This window comes from Numida meleagris, chromosome 21, assembly GCF_002078875.1.
Source record: "Numida meleagris isolate 19003 breed g44 Domestic line chromosome 21, NumMel1.0, whole genome shotgun sequence".
NCBI lineage: Eukaryota > Metazoa > Chordata > Aves > Galliformes > Numididae > Numida > Numida meleagris.
This window is the reverse complement of record NC_034429.1, coordinates 486,181-506,242: the sequence shown is the minus strand read 5'-3', so window position 1 is coordinate 506,242 and position 20,062 is coordinate 486,181. Positions and strand designations below refer to the sequence as shown.

At 46.8% G+C, this 20,062-nt stretch overlaps 1 protein-coding gene across 1 annotated transcript in view; it reads left to right on the top strand.

The window, feature by feature from the left end:
* The window catches only part of DPYSL2 (dihydropyrimidinase like 2), a 66,720-nt gene that overhangs the window by 7,512 nt on the left and 39,146 nt on the right, over positions 1 to 20,062 (top strand). Inside the window, exons 2-3 of the mRNA XM_021374835.1 lie at positions 12,867 to 13,039; positions 13,682 to 14,051. Of these exons, the coding sequence (XP_021230510.1) occupies positions 13,701 to 14,051 (351 nt within the window). The 5' untranslated portion in view covers positions 12,867 to 13,039; positions 13,682 to 13,700. The remainder of the gene's footprint in view (positions 1 to 12,866; positions 13,040 to 13,681; positions 14,052 to 20,062) is intronic.

Below are 20,062 nucleotides of genomic sequence, written 5' to 3'. Positions count from 1 at the left end.
TAGAAACTTTTGAGTTGGAAGGGACCTTTGAAGGTCATCTAGTCCAACTCCCCTGCAGTGAACAGGGGCATGTACGGCTTGATCAGGTGCTCAGAGCCCCATCCAGCCTGAGTCAATTCCTTCTGTGTCATTGCTCCTCTCTTTCCCTTCCTATTTAAGTGGTGAGGAGATTGGAGCAGGCTTGGTCCGACAGCAGGGAGATGCAATAGATTTTTCACTTCACAACTGGAATACAAACAACTGCAACAAAGCCGTGAGTACCAAACTGGTAGCAGCACTGACAGCCCAGCAGCGTTCAGTTTTGGTAAAGATCTGACCTTCATCACAGAGTGTAGATGTAACACTGCTAAGGTGTGACCCAGGCTGGGACTTCTGAGCAGCAGAGCCCTCTTGAGAGCAGCGTGGAAAGGGACAATGGGCAACGTGGTGCTTGGAAGCAGGCAAGAGTGTCTCCACTAAGAGCAAAGCATGGCTGGCAGATATGTTATGTCACTCGTCCTGCCTCTGTCCTGGAGAAGAAGAGTCCCTCTTTGTATCTAGGGGGCCGGTCATCGAAACAGGGTGACCTGTGATGCTGGAGAGCAGGCTCTGTTTCTGTCTAATGGGATAAGTATGTAAGAGTGGCCATAAACTGGGCCTTCTTGGATAACTGATTAATTATTTTCATTTTATTAAGCAATGTATTAAGTAGGGTTCAGTGCACCGGAAACTCATTAAAAAGGGCAATCAGGGACAAGCACAACAAGAGCATGCAATTTGATTTTTTTTCCCGAGGGTTTCAAAACACCCTCGTGTACACGCAAAACCCCTTTGAAGTCCCAAGTCATCGCATCCTGCAGTCTGGAAAAGCAGCCAAACTGCTCCACCTGCGTTTGTAGGTCTTGGAAATAAGGCTTTGCTCTCAGGACCCTGTTGGTCTGAACAGGTACGGTGAGGAAGGATCTGCCTACTGCCAGAAATTGGGTTGGCAGTCTGTTGTCAGCACTGAATGTCGCGTGGAGTTTGGGGCCACTGTAATGGAAACTCATAAGGAAAATGTTTGTTCTGCTGTGCAGGATGGCTCAGTGGGCCACTTCCCTTGGCCTCAGACATTAGCACCTTGTAGCTGGGGAATCGATGGCTTAGTGCATCGCTGAAAGGTGATTTTGCTGTTACTGTGATGGATACAGCGCAGTAACGGGTAGGAAATAGTGCCTATTTATAGGCCTCTCATCAAGATGTATGATCTATGGAAGGAAGCCTTCAGTGACAGTCTGAACAATCGTGTAAGAGCTGCTGACAGCTTGGACTGTGCCTTTGGTGGTGAGGTCCAGACCAGCAGGAAAGATGGATGCAGCAGTCGGGATGGAGGCAAAGTCAGCCGACAAATTGGCCATTTCCTTTTTGCCATTCAGTTAGCAGTGACAAATAGTTTAATTTACATTACTTCCTTACATCAAACTACAGCGTGTCCCACTGCCTGGAGATTAATACAGTCTATGGATCTTGCAGAACACATTAAAATAAATGTGTTTTCTTTTTAAAGAAAATTACTGGTGAATTTTGCTTGGTTCTAGTCTGCTAGGTCCCTGAAATGCAGCGTTTGCAAGAAACCTAGCTGAAAGGATTACAGTGCAATTAAAATTCCTCGCCCTTTTTTCTTTTTTCCTTTCTGGCACTCCTGTATGTAGGGTAGATTGTTTCTGTCTGGAAGATCTAATTAAGCTTGCAACACTGAAAGATGATAAAGAGCTAGAGGTGGCCTTTTCCATTCGGCATAGGTAGGGCATGAGAGCTGTGCGATATCTTATTTATTTCAAGTTCTCGTATCGTTTGCACTTGATGTGACAATTTGAAATGCCATAAACAGGGATAAGAATGATTGTTTAGCCGAGTCACGTTGATAAATACAGTAATAAAAATGTGGCTTGTCCTTTCCAAAAAGGGGATTCACCAACTCGGGCCTCTTCATGCAGAAGAATGTGGACTTTCTCAGCATGCATTAACATTTTAGTGGGCTCTGAATCAATCCTGCCAGCCAGTGCTCAGAAATAAAATCTGATGTTATTTTTAACTGTGAAGATAGCGAGTTTCTAGGAAGAGCAGGGAAGTTAATAGAAGCGGTAAGCACTATTTTCACTGGGTTTGGCTTTGTTTTCTTCTTGAGATTTATCCGCTGGTGCGTCAAGGCTGTCATTTTTGGGGGTGTTTATTAACACATCTGTGAATGCTGAGCATTCAGCATCCTTAATCCGAGCTGCTCTGAGTACATGTGCCAAATACACAGAAGCTGATCGTGGGGATCGCGTGGGTCTCAGGTAAGGGGGAAAGGCAGGATCAAGTGTGTGCCCTGCAAAGGCTCTCCAGTGGGCTGCTACAGCTTTGCCTTTCCCTGTCTTTGCTCCTCACTCAACCCCAAACTTTGCAGATCCCCATCCGCTGCACTTCTTAGAAACCCTGCCTCTGAGCTTCCATCCCGCTTCTGTAAAACGGGTGTGACACGGTTTCTTTCCTCCTTTGCCCTTCTTGGACTGCAGAGATGTGGTGTCTGAGCTCCGGGGGCTGCCTAGGACTTCAGGCATACCCAGCACCAGCAGCGCCCTGGTTTAATTGTCTCGCCGCTGCTGCTAATTGACAGCAGAGTGAGTGCCAGCTCCTCAGGATGTAGGCTGGATGTATTTTCCTGTGAAGCCTCCTTGCACAGTGTATCCCTCCCAAGTCAGGAGACGGTACGATTCTATATTGCAACAAGAGTCTTTGTTGATAAGCTAATAATGTTGTCTTCTGCTGCTGTTTTAGTTAGTTCTCACTGATGTTGTGATTTATACAAGACCTAATACATGACACACATCCTAGGGCATTTTCCTCTGTATCGATCTTTTTATTTAGGTCCTGCTTTCTGCCTTGCTGTCTGAGAGCAGAAATCTTCCAGTATTACAGAAAACAGGAGGAAAGCAAGGAGAAGGGAGGCTCTGACCGAGCTTGCAAAGGCCTGGGCTTGATGATTGGTAACCAAGGCAACGAGGCCTCTTTTGAAATAAGTGCATGCTACAGACCCCCCGTTTTGTGCAGAGAGCTGGTCAGCATTAAAAATTAGAGAAGACGAGGTAAGATCTCTTGGACAAAGAAAGCTGTCAGGCAGGCAGGCAGAAGGGCCTGCCATCTAGCTGACTGAATTAAAGCACGTCCCGCATCGGAATGAATGTTCCTTGATGGTTTTTTTTCATTGTTGCCCCCCGTGAGTGGTTGAAGAGGCTGTTACAGCTGATGGAGAAATGAAAATACAGGTGGCAAGGGAAGGTTTGATGCAAAACCAAGTGGCCGCAGCCTGGTCTCACTGATGCTGCAAGTCTGTGGCAGAACTCAGACTGCAGCTGAGTGCAAACTTAGCCCAAAGCCTTCTCCGAAGGAAAAAATTCCTGCAAAAATTGCTTGATTTGACACAGGGGTAAATGGGAGTTGAGCCCAAAGTGACTATTTTAAGCTACTTTTGTGCTCCTATCATCTGCTAAAGGCTTTTGGGGGAAGTAGCTATTACGGCTGCTTTAATTTACAGTCATGATGTAATGTTCTTTGGCTGGTACTCTTCCCTTGGTATCCCTGCAACACGCCCTGCATCTCTCCTGGTCTTTCCTTATGTTCTGATTTTAGTCTTACAGAAATTGATCTGTGGTGTGGGGAGAGGATGTTGTATGGGTGCCTCTGAATCTCGGTTGTGTGGTTCCTTGCATTTGCTGGGGCTGTTCTCTGACCGAGTTGGTCCTGCTGGTCTGGTTTCCCCCCGTGCACTTCTGAATTTGTCTGCACAATTAGATCTGCTGAGAGACAAGCTTAGTTTTGGTTAAGCACAAATGGAAACTTTGATCCCCGGAGCTTTACACAGCGGTGTTGTGTGTGTTTCAGATGAGCCACGGATGGGTCTCACGCGCTGCTTGAGCCTTAGCTGCGCTGTATCCCATTGCAGGAGCTAAGTCAGTCGCTGCATCCAGCTCTGCAGGCAACCTCACAACAGGATTTGACTCTGACACTCAGCATCTGTGCTGCGGAATCCCTTGCAATGCACTTGTCCCAGTGCTGGCCTGTGTGCTCACAGCCATCCACCTGCAAACCGTTAGCTTGGAAGGGGACAAATCAATCTGAACAAAGGCAACAGCAGAAGGAGGGATCCGTAGGCACAGCAGTTATTGCTGCACAGAGCTTTTGGCCACGTAAAGTGAGCACAGCCTTTTTATTGTGCAGCCATGGGTTACTTTCTGGCTGCTTTGGTACCTGGAGAGTGGTCGGGTGGATAGGCATCTTTTGTCTTCAGCGGGGCCTCAGTTGAAGCTAAAACTCAGCGATGTACAGTGAGCTTTACATAGAGAGGGGAGTGCGTGGGCAGGCTGGAGCTGATCTGTGTTCAGCAGCCCTGAAGGATGAAGAGAAACAGACCCTTGCATTTCTTTAAGAGCTCTTTCTGCCCTCTGAACAGCACCCGTTCTGCATTCTGTAGCCATTGCTATAGTAACTTTCTGCCTCCTGATTTTGTTATGAATGGCAGTGGGAAAAGCCTCCGTGCAGGCTCCAGCTGATACCCTGCTGTTTCCAACATCCTCAAGGCTTGCTTTCCTTTTTAACCCGTGAACGGATGGTGCCTTTTAGCTGGGCTTCCTTTGTCAATCTGTTTTCTTTCTTTTGTCTCTGTGCATTCAGCACCACGCCATATGTCCGCTGTACACCGGGAGGGGTAATTTGGAGCCAGCAGCTTGATACAAGCAACAATCTGAGTCTTTAGAGGAGAAAGTGTTGGACGTTTTTGGGAAGTGTTAGTGTACAGTGTTGGTTTTTTTTTGTGGGAAGAACGAGAGCCAGTGGGGTTTAGCAGCTACCAGCACTGGGCTCTGAAGGCTGACTTTGTCTTGCTTTATCACGATCCAGGCATCCCCTCTCCAGACACAATGCAGCTCTTTTCCCTCTGCCAGCACGCTCTCCCTATGGGATTTGCTGCTACCATGGAAAACAGAATCGAGCACGAGCGAATCTGTTCTTTAACCAGTTGTGAGCAGCGGGTCAGTACTATTGCTGCAGTTCAACAAATGGATAGATGGGTCCCACAGAACGGAAGCATCTCGCTTTAGGTCAAAGGAACGAACATAGGAACTGTGGAAGGAGCTCAGGAGCTGGGGGTTGTTGGCACGTTAACAAATGCTTGCTGTTTGGAAATATTCTTCCTCTTGCAGTGGGATGGTGTTAGCACTATGGGGATCCCTGGGGGATTCCCGAACTGCAGGTGCCTTCCAAGCACCAGCTCAGCTGAACAGGCCTGGGACTTGGCATTGCATGTGCTGGAGATGGGCAGCAGTTAGCGCAAAGCCCTTGGGATTATTCTTTATCCAAGGGTTTGAGTATCCAACCCATCTACTTTGCTATCCTTAAAATGGATTTGAACACTTCACCAAGTTGCTGGAGAGAGAATTTCTTTCCTTTTCCTTCTTTTATTTTTTGAAAGGGTTAAAATATTCATGCTGATACCTGGGGGGGGGGGGGGGGAACACACATTTCATCATTTCGAAATCGGAATGTCTTCCTCTGCAAACATTTCTGTGGATTCAATGAAAAGTACAGCTCTGCTCGGCCCCCAGGTGGGATGTTTCGTGTCAGGTGATGGGCAGGTCAGTCTGTCGTGTTTTCCTTTGATTCACTGAAGTTTGTTTAACAAATTGTTTCATGCTGACCTCAGGTCACCGAAGTGCAATACCAGAATACGAGGGAGGAGGAAAGGTTGTTTTGTGCAGGAAGTAATACAGGGCCTGACCTCTTAGTACTGCTTCTCTGTACTTCAGTAATATGCTGTATTACAAGAAGGGCCTTGGATGATCTGAAACAAATCTTTCCAAGTGGACAGCCCATATTAAGGGTATGCGGTTTGTACTCTTGTATTTTATTTTTTTTTGGAGCACCATCACCAAATCTGTCTGGATGTCTAAATTGAATGTTCCCAGGTGCTCCTCTCCTCTCCTGCTGTTTAAAAGAGTACATGTCTCACTGGTGTGAGTGGGACAGTTGCCCTGTGTGCCTCGTCCTACCCAGGGAAAGTGACGTGTGCCACTGGCACGTGCCCCTCGCTGTGCAGGGATACCCTGGCAGGGATGGCTGAGGGGTCTCCGTGTGCTGGTGGCACATGGCTGTTCCTTTCCAAAGCAGCAGCTGGCATCCCTCTGATGAGTGTGCCACAGATGGCAGCAAGGTGCAAGTGCCCTCCACCAGCCCCTTGCCGCAGCAAGCTCCTCGCTGTCTTTTCCCTCCCTTAACCCAAGGGAGCCCATTGCTGCTTGCTGGGGTTTCCAGTTCTGATGGTCACGGCTGCATCCAGGGCATTTTTCAGCCTGCAATGCCTGCAAAGCACCCTGAGCCAGTTCCACTCCTTGGGAGTGAGCAGCGTAATGAGTAAGGATGATGGTTTTGTCAGGAGGGCCTTCTGCAAGGCCAAGGGGAGGGAAGGCATCATCCATGCAGGAGTTAATTCTCTGGGCAGTCCGAGAGGCATACAGATTTATGAAATAAAAGCTTGTAATGCAGTTTAATAAGATTAGATTTATTTAATAAGTGCAACATGAGGACATCAGCTCATGTTAGCAGCAGCAGCAAAGCCCCCAGACCTAATGGGTTCTACAAAGCAGCACAAAGAGAGATCTGGTTTTTCCATCGCTGTTACTGGTTTTAGTCTTCCCTCATCCTACTGCTGTTAATCCTGGGTTTTGCCTGTTTCTAGAGGCAGAGAAGGGCTGAAAACTGCAGGGGGAGAGTGAACAGAGCAGTGGTGGTGGTTAGGAAGGTCCCCAAAATGGGCTGACTACAGGCAAAGGAGAACCTGGACGAGCATCTTGCTACTGCTCCACGTGACAGGCTTCCTCTGTAGTTTGAGGTGGGCCATTTGAATTTCTATGCCTCATTTCCCATGTGTACAGTGAGGCTAATAATGCTGCCTTTGTCTGTCCTGTCTATTTAAAAGGTAATGAGATTTTCAAAAATGACAAATGGTTTTCGGTGCCTCATACGGAGTGCTTAGCTGAAGGCGTCTTCAGAAGTGACTGAGCTCTCTCCTGCTGAGCAGTAGGGCCCGGTAAGGTTTTCAAGCTGTGTCAGCAAAATGAAGAAACTGAGCAGTACAGAGACAGACCGACACAGGTTTCTGTGTGTGTGGTGAGTATTCGAAGCACAATTCTGGTCCAAATGTTGATTACGTTGCTGTCTGTGAGCACAGAAAACTGGTTTCAGTGCTTAGGGCAGTCTTTACTTTTCAGAACCCGGCGTTATAGATGGTGATTGCAGCATCACAGATAATGTTCCAAGGTATTTTATGAGGTTAAGTATTTCCATCCCAATGAATGGGGAGGCATTTCCGTTTGCTGGGAAGTACTACATGAATTGTTATGAAATGGCAGGAATGGGAGAGAGCAATTCTAGATCTGCTGAAGGGGCAAGGATGAAACAGAAAGGGAAAGTGAAGCTGCACTTCGCATCTTTGATACAGTGGCACCATGTTAAACCAAATAGCATTTGTTTATCCCAAGTATGGGCTATTTCTAGTGTCTAGTTTACTGCTGACTTTCACTTTCACTGATATTGGGTCCTGTCTTAAAGCAAGCCAGAGAGCTGTAATGCTCAAAGTCAAATGAGTGAATCATTCGTAGAGCATGAAATGCTTTAGGACCCTTACTGTTATTGTTGTCATCATTATTTATTAACACAGTGCTTAGAAGGTGTGTGAAGCCATGTGGATCATGGCTCTGGCATGCTTTCAGTGAAAAGATCTTATCTGGAGGGGGAGACAGAGCAGTCCCAGTGACAGGATGAACAGTAACATTCACCCGTTCTTCTCCTTCCCATCTTGATGGGAACTCCCTGATTTGGAAGGTCTTTATTTTAAGTGGTGATGCAGTAGTTGAGATTGCCATGGTCCATTTTGGGTCCTTTTGGGACCCCGCTGGCAAAATTTTAGATAACTCCCACTTCACAAATCAATATTTCCTGTTTGCTCCCGGTTCCATACAGATTTTAATGACGGTACACCAGGAGCTGTCATATTCTTAGAGAGGTGTTCAGAGGAAATGTTAATATTTAATGATGCCTTTTTGTGGTCAGACGGGTGAGTTCTCTTAATGACATTGTCTGGAAGAAAGATGCTTCAATACTCAGCTGTAATCAATCCATGCCGACCTATTGTTAGGGCTTCAAAATGTCATGGGACGTTGATGGACCTCAATGAAATCAGCAGTTTTGGTGGAACTTTTGTCTTGAACACTGAGCAGTTCAGAATGATTCCTTCTGCTGTTACCCAGGATTATCATCTTGAGAATAGCTGAAAGTGTCCGACTTCAGGGCAGTCTGGTGCCCTTCACGTGGGTTTATTTTATGAAGACTGAATTGATAAGAGAAGTCTTGAAGGCACTTAGGCTCTCCACTCTCTCTGGAAGTCAATGGGAGTTGTATGCCTAATTTCCATTTGTGCCTTTGGAAAATCCCCTTCTAATTGGCTAAATATTTGTACTGTTGGCTGTGGGCACGGTGGCACAATGTGGCTTTCAAACCATCTGTTTCCAGGGGCTAAAACCCATTGGCAACAAACCTTGATTGGCAGAAACTCACCCAGGCTGATTTACATTAGTTGAGGTTCCTGAGGACAAAACCGTAAAGCAAAACAGAGGTGGAGGATAAGCAGAAGTAAAAAAGGGCCATGGAAATAAATGAGCTTTGTTTAAGTGTTTGAATGGACTTTACTCATTTATCAAAAGATTTTCTTCTGGTCTTCAATGTTTTTGAAATAATGTGTCTCATCTTTGAGTGCTCAATGCCAAGAAAAGCTGTCAACCACTCCAGCAATTATCATATCCCAAAGGGAACTTGGTTAATGATTCCTCTGCACACAACTTGGTCTTTCAGTTTTTGTGTTATGCCAGAACAGTTCCAACCCAGTCAAGCAGGTAAAGATTTGGGTTGGTTTGTGACGTTCCAAGAATATTCTGGAAGTGCAGTTAATCACTGCCACCTCTTGTGATGAGCCTGCACCTTAGAAAAGGAAAATTCCAGAATGAGATGCAGGGATCAGCAGTAGGTAGGGGACCAACCAGAGAGCGGAAAGATGGCTATCCCAGCTTGCAGTCAAGCAGGGAAATTTGCAGGCTATTGCTGTGGCATGTGCTGCAAATTGGTATTTTTAAGGGCTTCATAATTTTCAAATTCAAGCTTTTTCTTGAAAAATCACTTCCTAGTTTATAAAAAAGAGTGGTCAGTGAAGCTGTGCTTTTAGCCCCGTGCTCCCAGGCATTGTGATTTTTCCTCTACATTCAGTAAAAGCAATCAGCTAGCTTCACTACTGAGTCCACTCTCTCTCACTGGACCCAACTGAAAACGCCGTATCAGCTTGATTTAGTTCTGAGAACAGAGCTGTATTCTTAAGTTATGACCCAATTAGACTTAATGGAAGGGTTGGCACAGAAATGAAAATCTCTAGTTCTTCACTAGAATTTGCTCCTGAGCGTGTCAGCTGTGCTTCACTTGATGTAAGTCCATGGTTTGGCACCTACGCCCGCTTCCTTTCTATGGATAGCTGCAGTCTTCCCTGGTAAGGCTTTGACTTTGTGGAGTTCTGCCTCTGCAAGAATCTGTATTTCCATGGGCTCTTGCTTTGCATGATCAATCTTTGACCCATGGAAATGTTAATAATTATCTACAGTAGGAAGAGCCCCAGATTTGGAAGTGGTTGCTGTCATTTAATTTAATAATGTCAATTTAATGGCAGAATATACTGCTGTAATTTCTGACTGCCTTCTTAGTATCTAAAGCTTATTTTTGCAGCAGTTGCCTCACCTAAGAGGATGGTAGACAAATAAGTGAGCATCGAGCTACACTGCATTGTTTCCATTTCAAATCAAGTGTCATTGTTCAGCTTTGCCCTGCACATGTAAGTAACTACAGCAATGAAATTTAATAAAGCATCATTCATCATTTGATACACAAGGAATAGACGCGTCTCGGCCAGATGGAGCTGGAGATCAGAAATCACTGGAGCCATTGATGCAGTGCAGGCTGGTGAAGGAGCCCTGTGCTCCCAGATTTGTCTGGGCAGGCCACAGAATATGGTAGCACAGTGGGAACATTAGTATGTAAGGGAAGAGACCTGGTTTTCCACTTGCTTGACAAAGAGTCTGCCCACTTCATGTCTTTGTGCTCACATTTTCCCCTCTGTATCAATTTTTTTCTTTTTTCCCTTTGGCAAAGGGACCTTTGTGAAGTCCTCATGCTCTTCACGTGGTCCTTTTCCTAGTCTTTGTCAACTCAGCTGTAAACTTCAGGCAGGAGTTGTCTTCTCTCGTGTGCTACTCCAGTGCTCAAGGTAGTGAGTACTTGTGTCACTTAAAACTTCTGTGCACTAACGTGAAAGAATCTTAATTTAAGCTGGTCCTGACACTGCTTCCCTCTGCGGTTCGGGGTAAGCTGTGCAAGCCCTCTGTTCATCACTTTATTTATTTACAGTGTTGAGTTAATGATTAGAAGTCACTTGTCCTGGATGTTTTGATGTTGAGAAAAGCCAATGTTGCGATAACACTCAACTTCCATCTCTGTTATAGCGCGTGTGGATAATATTAAATGGAAAATCTTTATTTTTTTCATGTATCGCTCAATGGTTTATCTGCAAATAATTGTTGAAGTTATTTATTCTTCTCTGCATACCTACACTGCTCTGATATTGTCAGTACCAGTTAATATTCATTGCATGCTTGGAACACAAAATCTATTGCATGGAGGCTGAAGGTTATCGGTGTAACTCAGATTGGTCTGATTCTTTTCTCAGGTTTATATTTATGAGCTGATCTGTGCTTCTCCAGTGTTGTTGATGGGGCTGAGTCTGCTGTTACCTATGGAGTTTTTATTGAAGCTGGGTTTATGAAATTCAGATGAGGACCGGTGTCAATTTCAGAGTCACTTCTATGATTCCAAGTGAAAATAGACACTCTATGGGATTACTAAGAACACAGATTATCAGATACTGGTGTTGTTTCAAGAAAGTTTGGTTATCTCTGTGCTTAGAGTTTAAGCCTTACTCACAATAGCATTCCTTTTGTAAGAGAAGTAGTAGGAGTAACACTGTGGAGCCATGTATATGTATCAAAGTGTTTTAGTTCAAGTATAACAATAGCAACAACAAAAAAGAGTTGAATTTGCTACTATTAAACATCTCTCAAGCTTTGTTACCTGTGTATCACATGCAGAAGTATAAACTTTTAAAAAGTTACCCCCTAATTTTTCAGCTTCCATAAAAGGGCCATAAAGATACAGAGTGTTTGCATGTCGCACTTCTGTGAAATAACCCCTGAGAAGCATGTGGTCAAAGGGAGATGCCTGTTAGGAATTTCGTAATCCTTTTGGGAGTGACCTTGGTCAGGTCTGAGATGTTTGGAAGTTGCAGGCTCATCTGCAGGATTTGATTCTTGTCTCAGCCACTTCCCAGCCTCCAGATTGGCTTTTTTGGCAGATTGTTCTCTTGCTGTCCTTTCACAAGGGGCCATCTGAGCGTCTTCCAAGGATGCGCCAAGTGATGAATGAGCTCGATTTAAGGCTCTCCCTGAAAGCCACTGCAGAACGTGTCAACACAATCGCTTCAAGGCTTTCAGCTAGCTGGAGCCTGTCAGCACTCTGCTGCTTCTGTGGACTGCCTGATCAGCAATGCTATGACCATTAATATTTATAAACCTTAAATAATACAGGACTTCAGGGTACCTGAGAGACCATATGTTGGCCTCCAATTCCCAGCAAAGCACCTGCGATCCTTGTGACCACAACCCTGGTTGGTCTTCTGTCTGGGTCCCAGAAGGGAAAGGGTTGGAGCTTTTCCCCCAAGGGCGTCTATCGTAGGCCTTCTCCCTCCTTCATTAGTTACCAGAGCACATCACCATCATCCTTCAGGGCCAAGCTGCAGGCTTCTTTCTTTCCTTTTAGTCTGGAGTCTTAATGCATTGTGTTGTGCATTTATTATGCGGCTTCACTTGGTTGTGACCTTGGGTGATTCTTTTTCTTCACCCCCCTTTCCCCCCCCCCCACCTATTGGTAAAAGTGCATTGATTTGGGTATTGCTCACAGGGAGAGAGAGCCCTGAGATTTTTTTTAATTATTTATTTATCGCTTTTGATGTTTTCTTGGTGTGAGTCTTGCTAAGGTGCTTGGTAACCATTTGGACACAGATGCCTCTAAATTACCATTTAATGTGCATGTGCGAAGATGCATATCAATGAATAATGCATAGTAATACATAGTTTGGCTATTGGGCTTGGTTCAGAGCGGTATTGCACATGGATTAGCCTTAAGGGCCTGAATCAGCGGTGTTAATAACACGTATCAGGTGGCGACAGCCAAGCGAACAGCATAGCGTGCTTCGCCACTTACCTTTACGATAAAAATGTCTCTCCTCCCAGGTAACCCATCTCACCCGGCCTCGCAGAAAATACCCCTTAGAAACGACTAGGCCAACTCTCCTTCCGCGTCGGCACCCGCTGGGGCCGTGTATTTAGCGACAAACCCGACGGAACGAGCCCGCTGGCTGCAGCAGCAGGAGGCGGCCGGGCCCCGCGGCGCGGGTGGTGCTGAAGGGACAGCTCCCGCCGGCCCCGCAGGGCGGGGGGTGAGGGGCGAGGGGCTGCTGCTCTGCCCCCTCCTCTGCACGGCTGCGGGCGGCCTCCCCCTCCCCAGGGAGGGACTGGGGGGCTTCTGGCGTTGCCCAGGCTTAATTGACTTGCTAGGTCGCTAATTTTGCTTTCGTGAGGTAAGTGCTGGTGAACGGCTCATTTTCTCCTCTACCTCCGTTCCCACACCCCTCTCCCATCTGTTTCTCCTTCTCATTCTCTCTCCAGTGCCATCCGTCAGCCCCTTTTCCACCCCCCCGAAGAGGGACTACCCGAGGCCCGGCACCAGCGATGCCCCAAACCCCAGAAAGATGAGTCAGCGCTCAGCCTCCCGCCGGCCCCAGGAGCCCAGCCGCGATCTCCGCCGCTCCCCGCCCTCTGGCTGCGCTGCCTTGAGAAAAGTGAGGAACAATAGGATTCCCGGAGCACTCCCCGACTCCACCATTGCGGGGCTGGGGGAGGTAGGAGAGAGGGTGGTGGGAGGAAGGAAGCGATCTTTTCTCCCCGGCGTGGGGAACACGCCTCCGGAGGTGAGGGGAGTGCTCGGGCTCCGCCAGCCCCTCCGCAACTTGTAGCGGTAGCAGCGCGCTGGAGAAGGCGGCGAGCATCGATGGGGGCTGTTGCTCCAACCTGATCGAGCCCATTTGCCAATTCACCACTCGCATCACTTCCGGATCAGTCCCCAGTTTCTGCTGCAGAGTGAGGATTTTTTTTTTTTCTCTCTCTCTCTCTCCTTCTCCCTCCCTCCCCATCTGGATGCTGGGAACTTGAACCCTCCTCCCTTGATTGCAGCAGGATCTGCCCCAACCTTCCCTCAACTTTGCACTGCATCAAAGAAAACAGAGCGAGCCACAGACTATATTGTATCGATGGGGGCAGGGGATCTGCCAGGCACAGCCCTTTGCAATTGATGCTGCCGCGTCTTTAGGACCCTGAGCGAGCTCTTTTTTTTTTCCTCCTCTTTTTGCTTGTGTGTGTGTGTAGCGCGTGTGCCGTGTGTGTGAAGGATCCTCCTGGTTACCGCTGTTGTTATTTCCCCTTAGCAGGGAGATCACGCGAGCCATGGCTGAGAAGAAGCAGTCTGGCCGGCAAGGCGAGGAGGAAGAAGTGCCAGCCTTCTTCAAAAACCTGGGCTCGGGCAGTCCGAAGCCCCGGCAGAAATTCTGTGGCATGTTCTGCCCAGTGGAAGGCTCCCTGGAGAACAAGACCATCGACTTCGACTCCCTCTCGGTGGGCCGCGGATCTAACAAAGTGGTGGCAAAGCAGAAGGATGTTGCCCACTTGGGTCCGGATGCTCAGTCCGTCTATTCCAGGCAGAGCGGGAAGGGAGGGGAACCATCTGTTGATTTCGGAAGAAAGGTGGAAATCAGGAGTGCCACTGGGAAGGAGGCGCTGCAGAACCTGAATGACAAGGTGGGTGCACATATATGTGTGTGTGTGTGTCTGATACGGAGATGCAACTTGCACATGCAGTAGGCTGCAGGAGGGCTGTATCATTTCCACCCTGCAGTTTCCTGCTTTTGTCACTTGCATGTATGTAGCAGTCAACGTCTTCCCCTAAGAAGCAGCATCTCTGCTAGAGCCTTCTTGCCAGACCTTTAATGTTATCCCTGTGCTCTCTGCAGGTGTGTGTGTATGTGCACGGGGAGGAGGGCAGAAGAAGAAAGGAGCCCCTGCACCCACAGACACCCTCCCTTTCCCCGCCCTGCCTTCCCATTTGGTGATAGCGACTGACTTTTTTTGTTTCCCCAGCACAACGGTAGCAAAATGCCCCACCCAGCTAGTGAATGCAGCTCACGGGAACAGAAACGCGATTGTAAGCAAAAGAACATCAATGAGCCTCCACCTACAGGGATCGATTCCCTGCAGGTTTCTTCCAGGGGGAAACTCAGCCATGCACTCCTTCTCTTCCTCCCAGGGGAGGAGAGACTCCGAGTGACCCATGGGAGCTATATTTCAGTACCAATTTTGATGAAGGCCTTTGGCTACAAGGGGAATTTTTGCCTCAGGAAAATGTGCCAGGAGTTCAGCAGGAATGTGGCGTTCTCTTAAGAAATCTGCTGAACTCCTCCCAATCTTTTAAGACTCCTGAAGCTATTTTCTCACTCTTTGTATGTGTCATGGTGTAATAAACCTATCCTTTCCCTGAGGCAAAAGCCATTTAAGCCACATGGTTCAAGCTGACCGTGCACAATCTTTTTCCCCTCCATAAATAGATTTAAGCAAGCTTTATTCATTTCTGAGCCGTGAAATACTCGGTGTGTTCCTCTGATAATGCTGGCTCCTATGCATACCCTGGAAGAGCTGGAATGAATGAAGCACCAACCAGCAAACTGGTAAATTTCTGGTGGCGTACTGGGATAGAGTTTCTGTGAGTAGAGGCCCAGTGGGTCTAAAGAGCAGTCCTTCCTTCTGAGAACTGCTTCTAAGATGAGCCTCTTGATTTTTCCTACTAATATGATTTGCATACACAGGGTGGGAATTTGCCTGGAGTTTGTAATGTGGGCTCATCCCCTGGTTTCACCTGCTGTCAGAAATGTGAAATATTACCAGGAGCACTGCTGGGGTCTTATCCTCCCCACGTCAGACCCTTCTCTGATTTTTTCCTACTGCAGTAACCTAAAGGCTCCATCCAGCCACGCTTGTGTGTGTGAACAGCTGCATTTTACTGTGAGATCACAAAGGTAGGCCCTGATTTTCACAAGTTCTACACATCCACCTTTAATTAGAAGTGGGCTGTGCTCCATGCCTCTTCTCATCAGGTCAAGCAAAAGTTTGCCTCTACCAATGCCTATGGCTTGATTTGAATATGGTTATGTTCCTACTCACCCTCTGTGGTTAATTAGTCATCTTAGACTGGCAAAGGAGCACCTTGGGAGTAAAGGTCATGTATCTTGGGAAGTCAAAGGTTTTGCAATTTGGGACATTTTGAGGACTAATTTGGAATACTTTGATGTGTTGATGTCACAGAAGATGCAAGCGTAAACAGGTAAAGTGTTCATTCTGAGAAGGTGAATTATTGTGTGACTGAAGGGTACAATATATTAAAAACTGCAAGTATAGTATGGCGGAAAACCAGATTTCTGCACAGAATATTGATCACTTTTTTGTAAAAGCACGTTCCTTTGGTTCCACTTTGAAGGATTGTCTTAGAATGTTAACTGAAGGCATGAAATAATGGGATAGTGCAACATTTGAGTTGTTACCTTTGTGTAAGACTGATGCCAGTGGATTGTGCTGTGAGGGGCTGTGTGCATTTGAGTAAGTGCAGTCTTTTATTAGTCTTGCTATGGATTGGCACTTTATAGCGAGAGTGTTTTAGCTTTAATGGTTTTCCAGCTGACTGCATCTATAGCTTGAATCAATGGTTAGATTCTCAGCAGGTAAAGCTGGCTGTGCTTCAGTGCAATTAGCAGGAATGCATTTATGATATGCTCAAATACATTAAAATAAAAATATTGCAGGAAATGGCATTAAAGGAAGCACCGTATCAACATCAGGTAGGAGTTGAAATGCTAAAGGCCTTCTGAAAGTTCTACAACTGAATTTGGCCTAGTATTTTCAAACCAGCATTGACTGGATGCTTTTTTCACGTGATGTGAATCTAAATTGTAGTGGAAAGAAACAGTGTTCTAACAGATAAGATCTTGAAATTATATACATTATTTTACAGCGGGCTAGAAATCTTACTGCTTCATCTTCTTCAGCTTGGGGCTGAAAATAATTACAAACATAGAGGACAGCCTGCTCTGGGCTCAGTGAAGATACCTGGGAGTATTAAGCCAGTGACTGGGCCCAAATGGGTTTAAAACACGGTCATCCCTTCTGTCACTCCATAGAAAGATCTTGCATTAATCTCCGGGGAAATAATTAACAAAGCAAGAATGACAAGCTATTTTTTCATTGTTCAGGGGTCTTAGCTTTCCAGAGGATAAAGAAAGGAATGTAATTATTCCACATTAAATTGCAATATATTGTTCTGCCGGCACAGATAAGGGCAATCAAATCTACTTGCATCTATTCTGTCTGGGGTATTCTATAGGCATCTATCATAGCCTTGCTTTATTGCCTCTGGGCCATGCTGCCTCATAATTCAGGGTTAAGATCATCTCTAGAGGCAGCAGGAAGGCTTTCTGTCTTACTTTAAGCAGCTCTTTACAGCGAGGCCTCTGGAGGCAGCATGACCCACTCAGCAGGTTGGTGACTGGGGACATGAGGTGAGCTTGCTCCCTGCCAGTGGCCAGGCCTTGCAGAATTCACTGCACTTCCATCTCCTGCCTTAAAACGCTCTTCTTGTCCCTGTTCAGATGGTTATTGCCCAGTCCTGGAGCTGCTCGTTCAATGCTGGAGTGCAGCTCCGTGCTTTGAGGCCGTGGCCTCAGCTGGGCGCTCTAGAAAGAACGTCACATTCAAACCCAGGGTTTGCTTGAATGCAATGACCAACACGCAGCCTGGCTTTCACCAAGTGCTGCATCCCTGGGGGAGGGAGCAGTAAGCTCATGGCCTGCTTTAATCTCAGTGGTCCAGAGAGCCTGAATGGGTCCTACACCCCTTCAACCCAAGTACAGGTCCTGGGACCACTGATCTTTAGTTGCTAGCTTGAGTTCCCATTACTCCACCCATCCACGTGGTTTCCCTGTATGATAAGCCATTGTCTTTATTTTTTTTTGGTCTCTTAAAACCAGTTCTTGGGCCTTTGGGAGGTGTAGAGCACTGGGTGCAAACAATTGGTCCAACAGGAAAAAAAAAAGCTACATATAAGAGAAATAATAACAAAAATAGGATGGGAAAATGTTCTTATTTTAGAACTGACAGGAGAGGGAAGAGTTCTAAAGCACGTTAAGCTTTGGGTCCAACCAAACCTCTCGCTAAAACCTTACATCTCTTAGGATTGTGGTTGATTGTGGAGAGAAGTGGTGGATAACAAGATGTTGTTCAGCACTCAAAGAATGACAGGCTCTGGAACACTGGTGGAACTGTGGTGTGAAAGCAAGAACTGGTTCCAGGCAGCTGGAAATGCAGTTAGGATTTTAATTTGCTGCAATGCCTGTAATTTCTTTAGTCTTGTTTCAACAATATTGCTCGCAAGATAATCATACAGGAGCATGACTTGCGTGATTTTCCAATGGATCACAGTGATTTATCCGGCTCCTAGAAAAATAAACCATAGGGGGGAAAAAATGATAATGAGCACAAATGTCGCATTCCTCTGACTTCTCAGATTCCCCTCGAGCTATCAACATGCATAGCTGGAATGCACTGTGTGCCCAGTGAGCGTATCACCAAGTGGTCTGTAGTGTTATGCTCGGAATCCACCGCTACCGCTCCCTCTCACGCAGTAACGAGCAAAGGACTTTGATACGAGGCCAGTTCATTTGGAAGGAAAAACATCAACACTTGGGGCCAGATCCTTTTCCTCCCGGTTTGGAGCAGAACCAGTTCGGAGGTCTGGGTTTTCAGCAGCACCTGGTGAAACAGGGATAGATGTGATGCCTGGCACTGGAGCCTGGTGGCTCTGCGTGCCGCCCTTGTGCCATTGCTGGGGCTCATCCAACACGAGCAGTTTGTTTTGACTGGGCACGGAGCAGTCATGTAGCTCCTCTGCTGGGAAAGGATGGCATTCGGGAGCAGAGCTGTAGCAAATTACCAAAAAATCGAACTTTGTTCCTGTAAGATTCACACGCAAATGCAGTATCCTGTTCTTGGTGCATCTCCCGGAGAGCTGGACTGAGTCTTAGGGGGAGAATGCAGGTCACAGTTGTTTCTCAGTGTCTGGAGTGATGACGGTGCTGTACCTTACAGGTGGGCACAGCTGGCTGGCAGGCATGAGAGTGATACCTGAGAGCCCCAGGCTTTGGCCTGTAGGTTTTTGGGGAAGGGGAAGGAGAAGAAATGGTAAGAAATGGTGTAAATCGCGGAGAACAGCTGTTCCTTGGGCCCTGCTCTTGGTTCCCGTTGCGCTGGAGATGCTCATCTCTTTGCACTGGATGGAAGGGAGGAGCAGTTAATTCTCATTTGCAGATCAATTGTACGTTTTTTTTTTTATTGACCTGTTGGAGTGGCTACAAAGTGACTCGCTCCCCTCACAAACTCAGATACTGTGTATTCAGAATAAGGTTACTGCTCTGAGAAGTTGCCTGATCTCAGGGTTGACCCTTATGGTCATTTCCATGGCATGACACTTAATTCTAATTTTCTCCTGTAGGATAATAACACAAAGCAAAGACGCCCATTGATGAGGATAGTTTGTGTCTGTAATTGAATTTAACTTATAGAGATTAATAAAGGACAATTTTGGTAGGCTTTTAGGAAAGGCAGAATGTACTGTCTGACTGAATCATCTCATTCCATCATTCTCTGATACTCCCGCCGTGCACCAGCTTGCATTTCATCTTCCCAGTGCTTAATAAGAAGCACTGCTGGTCCATAGGAAACTTATGAAGTCATCAAGACTGCCATGCCAAGTGCTGTGTTGGCTCTTAGAATCAAGAGAGAAACCCAGAGCCTGACCAGTGAGTGCTTGAGGCCTTTAGCCCAGTCCTGCTGCCCCCAATGCAAGAACAAGAGCCTTTCTGACTTGGGCAGTGGGCAGTTCCCCATTAGGGAGCAGGGATTGTTAGCACCCAACAGCCCAAAGGGAAACGTAGAGGCTGTTGATGCATGCATGCTAGAATTCCAGATATACTCCCAGGGATGCTTTCAGTTCCAACTCTGATCCCTGTTTTCGTTACGTTTTTAAATGCCTGTTTCCACTTGTGAGTGTTAAGGCTTCACAGCAACGTGTCCTTCTGGAGAAACCTTGAAGAATTCAGTAGGAGTAAAAGCAATTGGTTGTTGCAGAAATTCTGTGGGATTTGTTGCAGTGACACTAAAATGCCACAAAGAAAGAGACGCCTCTAGTATGTTTTTTTCCAACCATCCAGTAACTCCACTGCAGGAGCAATACTCCCTGCTAGGTGCATGATGGTCTCCCACAGACCACGCGAAGTTAAGATTCAGAGCTGATGTAGCCTGATTCCCACTCATGCCTGTGACGATTTGGTTTATTGCTGTTCTGGGGCTCTCCTATTGCTGTGCACTTCTCCTTTCTGACCTTTCCAGAAGGCACATTAAGACATAGGTATTCCTTTAACACGGACCTGTTCTGTGTGCATTCAGGGTAGCAGCTAGCAGTGGGCACGATGCACTCCTCCCCTGCCCTGCCATGAAGTGAAGTTGTGCTCTCATAGTATAATTTAAGGTATTTCTGTTGCTCTTGGGGTTCTTCCACCAGTGCAGTGACTGCTGCCAGGGTGCTGGGCTGGGCAGCCATCCTTTATGCTTCCCTTTGAGTGAGGAAGGCTGGAGTGAGGAAGGCTGGAGTGAGGAAGGCTGGAGTGAGGAAGGCTGGAGTGAGGAAGGCTGGAGTGAGGAAGGCTGGAGTG